This window comes from Ciona intestinalis, chromosome 4, assembly GCF_000224145.3.
Source record: "Ciona intestinalis chromosome 4, KH, whole genome shotgun sequence".
In the NCBI taxonomy this organism is placed as follows: domain Eukaryota; kingdom Metazoa; phylum Chordata; class Ascidiacea; order Phlebobranchia; family Cionidae; genus Ciona; species Ciona intestinalis.
In genome coordinates this window covers 1,865,908-1,870,709 of record NC_020169.2, presented here as the reverse complement: position 1 = coordinate 1,870,709, position 4,802 = coordinate 1,865,908, and the positions used below count along the sequence as shown (strand labels likewise).

The 4,802-nt window shown below is 35.3% G+C and overlaps 1 protein-coding gene across 4 annotated transcripts; it reads right to left on the bottom strand.

Annotated features, from left to right (window-relative positions):
- Window positions 1-137: 137 nt before the first annotated feature.
- LOC100186029 lies at window positions 138-4,016 on the bottom strand. Of its 4 annotated transcripts, none has more exons than XM_018811425.2 (7): window positions 3,715-4,016; window positions 2,449-3,389; window positions 2,013-2,213; window positions 1,433-1,583; window positions 1,087-1,204; window positions 656-820; window positions 138-409 (listed from the first exon to the last, which is right to left on the bottom strand). In XM_018811425.2, exons 1-7 carry the CDS (start codon window positions 3,754-3,756, stop codon window positions 153-155), a joined length of 1,875 nt encoding a protein of 624 aa, XP_018666970.1. In that variant the 5' UTR covers window positions 3,757-4,016; the 3' UTR covers window positions 138-152. The 4 variants fall into 4 exon arrangements, with proteins under 4 accessions (XP_018666970.1, XP_026690028.1, XP_026690027.1 ...); XM_026834227.1 differs by having other exon boundaries at window positions 3,838-4,013; XM_026834226.1 differs by having other exon boundaries at window positions 3,852-4,010.
- Between the last annotated feature and the right edge of the window lie 786 nt (window positions 4,017-4,802).

Here is a 4,802-nt window from a genome sequence, read left to right as displayed (position 1 = left end):
GAACTTAAGTTAAATATCATTTTATCTTTTAAATGGTTATATTTTTCTTAGTTTCACTTTTGACTAATAAGAAAATGTTACCGTTCCCTATTATAGGTCAATGACTCAATATTATAGTAAAATAGAATATTGGGCACAATATGCATTAAATTTTAAATCATTCTATTCAGTAATAGTTTAACCCATAATTTCTGCAGTAAAATTTTAAAAACATAATTAGAACATGGGCACTGATTACCATCTGAGAAAGCAGAAGCTTTGCTACTTGAGCGCAAGTCAGAAAATTTTGACGCATTTCTTTTCATGCGTTCATGCAGTTCAATGTATGCTTGTTTCCAGTCTAAAGTTTCGTGTTCATGTGCTGTCTCTTCCATCAGCTGTAGGAAGTTTTCAACACCATACTCATCTCCTACATCATGGTGAAGAAAGTTTTTTAGTGTAAATATAAAGTTTCTGGTAATTTTTTATTTATTGTGTGATTTGTGTCCTGCGCCGTGGCACAGTGATTGGCGCGCTTTATAAAAATATTTAAAATTAAAACATTTAAAACTAAAATATTAAAAATTAAAATATTTAAAATTGAAATTTCCCAACAGTTTTGCAATTTTAAACAACTAATCTAGTATTATGGTAACTTCATTTTAATAGTATCTACCTATTTCTTTGCATTTGTTCTTCCATAACCAATCAGTTTGTGCAAGGCAGTACCACCATCTACATACTTCTCCACAGTGAGCTATGTCAACTGAAGATAGGTGGTCAAATACAGACAACCAATAGTTATCTGGTAGTAAGGACGCTGTACTTTCAGTAGAGGAAACTGCAAACGTAATGTAAGTGTTTAAACTTTGGAAAACTATTAAAACTTTAATGTCCTTACACAATGGAGATGTATTACCTTCTTTGGGTAAAAGAATCATATTTCGTGGTATATTATAGTGGACATTAAAGTTCTCTGGGCATACAATAAATTAAAGTTTAACTTGTGCAAATGGCGCCACTTATACCTTTAAATAAAACATAAGGAAAAAGATGCTGTTTTATTTCACATGTAAGTTAAATTTCCCATTAAGTAAGTAAACATACCATTTTTTGCATTTAGCTTGATGCAGTGCGCCACATACTTTACAGTTTCTCCATCAGAATGTGCCAAAAGTTTGAGAAGCAACTGTACAATCTGGTGGTCACGCCATGACTCTAACCACTGGAGATACAAATCTTTTTTAAAATAGACTATTCAGAAACAAGAAGTATTCCTTTTCTGAAACAAGCATATGGTTTCTTTAATAATTCGTAAGAGTAAAAAGTACATCTTTTTATTCAAACTATTCAGGCAATTTTATTCTATCCCACCAATGCTATGGGACATATGCCAAAAAGTTTTTTTTTCAGTTATTTTAGGCATAAAACTATAGTAATTTTATACACATACATTCCAAATTTTTTGAAGCTGTTTTCCGAAATCCTCTTTTAGTCTTTGAGGTTTTGCTTCCACGGTGATCTTTTCTGTTGACCAGAATTTGCTGTTCTTGTAAAGTTGTTTTGCTGTAGGACCGGGTATCTTGTTTCTACAGACGTCAAACCTTTGGAAAGGTTTAAAGAAGCAAATTTAGAACAGATATTAAGTGAAATATAAAAGAGATTTCTGAATAGTGAAAGAAGCATTTAATACTAGTTTTAGAGTACTGAGCCAACGCTGGCCTAAAATTGTTGGTTCTTAGCACCCCACGCATATAAACAGAATCCTAATTTTATTTACCATAATATTAATTAAAATTGTCATTTACGAAGAGATATAACAGGAAAAAAGACAATTAAATTTGGGCAGAATTGTGCATAATAAACCAAGATTTTCGTTTGATTTTTTTATAACTAAACCAGATATGAACTAAACTATAGGTAAAATAAGTAAAAGCTGAACAATTACATGTGACAGCACATTATATTTTGTTTGACTGTACAGAATAGAGATTTAACATAAAATCCGAATTAAATGTAGCAGCGTACATTACCTCTGCATGAATGCACTTCCAATCTGACTTCTTGAAGCTACTGGTTTGCCTAGAACTTTCTGGTTTTCTGCTGGGAAGAAATCTTTCATTTTTACACTCATCTCAGTAAAGTTGGTGTGGAAGCCAGAGATCTCTTCATCTTCAGGAGGACCCATTGTCCACTTGGAGGCAGCAGAGTCTGCCCGGACTGGTTCAAGATCACTGCCAGTGTCATGAAAAAATGGGGAAATTAAAATAAAAATAAATTTAATCTTATTAATGACAAAAAAATTCAAAAAAGAATAAATAATGATAATAATAACTCTAAAAAATGAACAGCCTTTAAAATGACAATAATAACATTTAAAAAGAAATGTTATGATGATAATATAATGCTATTATGGTAAAAATACAATTACATAATGATGAGAGTATAATAAATTATTAATATACTAACCCTGAGAGAGTTTTCTTCGTATTTTTGCCAAGTTTGGACTTTTGAGGGGCAGCCTGTAGTGTACTTTTTGTTTGGCTATTTTGATTGAACTTGTTTTGTGTGGCATTTAAGGCTGTTGCAGGAGAAGCACCTTTGGAGCTGTTTTCTGGGCTTGTTTCTTCTATAGGTGAAAGACTAGGAGCCACTGACTGAGCAGAGCTTGTTGATGCTGTTGTGCCTATTCTTGCTGCACTGATGAAGTTGGAAAACTGTGGGGTGAGAGATAGGAATGGTGTTTTCTCATTGTGGGGTGATGGCCTAGGTCCAAGGCTTGCACTGCTTTCTTCAATAGGTGATAGGTTCCTTGAGCTTGATGTGGACCGTGGGACTTCTTCATGCTCACTTAACTGCAGCCTTTTTACCTCACTTAGAGTGCTTGAGTATCTAGTGATTCTAGAATCACTGACATAACTTGGTCTACCATTCGAGTCACTCAAGTTTTTTGAAATAAAAGCATTACTGTCAGTTCGAAATGTAAGCTCTGAAACTTCTCCCATTTCAACATTGTTGCTCTCTGTGCATTCCATAGACTCTTGCTGCATGGTAGGAGAATTGCGTCGAGCTCTGACTTTCCGCATAGGGTACTCGTCCTGTAGATCAGCGAGAAAGTCTCGATGGAAAACTGACTCAACAGCGATGCTCAAACTCTGAAGCTGCGACTTTTCAAATCTGTTTACCAAACCAGAGAAGAGAATTCTCCACTGCCATGGCTCCCAGCTTAAAAACCACTCAACAACAGCATGAGTTATGACTTTGATTTTTTGCTTTGATTCTTCCCCTTCATACTTTTGCAAAGGGTGATGTTTAATTGCATTTGCAAAACCAATGCAATCACCAGATGCATGACCCAAACTTGACAGTGGAAGGCTGACAAAGTAACTTGAACTTTGTGAAGTTGTCATCTGTATAATATAATTATGACGCAATGCTAATGTGTACATAAACACACGTTGTTTTATAAATACATTTTGTAACATTTATTGTAAATAAATATGAATAGATGCAGGATATTAAAGTAACTTGCTTTATCCTCACATGGCCGAAAAACGACAGTCGTTATAACACGGGTGTTCTGTTTCATACACCTCGTGCCAGCTTATACGAGTTACCATGTATGTTACTTAGTAGCTGATTATTTTTTTATGTATGGCTGACAATTTAGACAACCCATTAGCGAACACTTGTTTGAAGCAATTGCCGTTAAGTATGTTTTCCATTGACACATACGCCCAGTGGTAGCGGAGAGCCGGAGCCGAACCTTGAATCCATAACCTCTGAGTTAAAGACATGCGCGCTATCTGTGCTACGGCGCCAGAAAATATATTTTCCTCAATAAAGCTTTATTAATACCGCTACGTCTTTACCTCAGACTTTCTGATTCTCCAATATCAGCACATACTCCAGCGGTCCAGCACAATTATATCGTGTATTTGCAAACTAATTATTAATCTGATTTGATTGCCGCCAATAAAAAGCGTTCATTGTTGCCTTGGCGCCGACAGGAAATTTTATTAAAATAGATAAGCGGAAGTTCAACATGTTATTAACACACAGAGTATTTTTAAATGAACGAATAACGGTAACTTATTTATGCTTGCACCGCGGGGCAACGACAAGGGTGATAACACGGGTGTTGATTAAATGAAAAATGTGTAACTTGTTTTCTAGTCGCGTGGCAGGGCAGGGCAGCGACAGTCGTATTAACATTGCAATTCTGTTTTATCATAGAATACTGTTCAGTATTCTATGGTTTTATACGTTTCGTGTCGCTTACATTTTTTCACGCAGTTTATGTTATTTTTTTTATTGCATGGCCTACGTTTTACACAAACTATAGGAGATAATTGGGTTGGAGTAATTGCCTTTAATCGTCTTGGAAGCAACACGCGCCCACAATTATCCGCCCTTATTTTCACCTTCGGTTTTACAGGGTGGGGGGAGACGGGACAACTTTAGCACATATTATCTAAATATCCTGATCGTTTTTAAACAATTAACAATGGTCTATATCTATGGGAATCGTGAGAATACGGTTTTATAATTCTTCGAATGTTCTTTGTTTACTACCAAATGGGACGAAAAAATAGAGTAAAAAGGTATCCTTCTATCTTCCCCCACCCTACTAAATATAGTGCTGTATACTTTAGTAAGACTTTGTTCTAGGGTGTATATTTATTATATAGCCCACTATACAGCTTTAAATGTAGTAGTCAGTAACCAATATTATTTTGCGCTTCCAATGCTGGGTGATGAGTTTCATTTCCCGGAAAACATGCCAACGTGGCCTGATTATTATCACGGTTTCCCGATAACGT

Coding starts and splice junctions, on each gene's coding strand:
- LOC100186029 (XM_018811425.2), bottom strand. CDS start 3,756: ATGGATTCAAGGTTCGGCTCCGGCTCTCCGCTACCACTGGGC. Junction 2,214..2,448: donor ACGAAGAAAACTCTCTCAGG/GTTAGTATATTA, acceptor TGACACTGGCAG/TGATCTTGAACCAGTCCGGG. Junction 821..1,086: donor CAAGCTAAATGCAAAAAATG/GTATGTTTACTT, acceptor TTACGTTTGCAG/TTTCCTCTACTGAAAGTACA.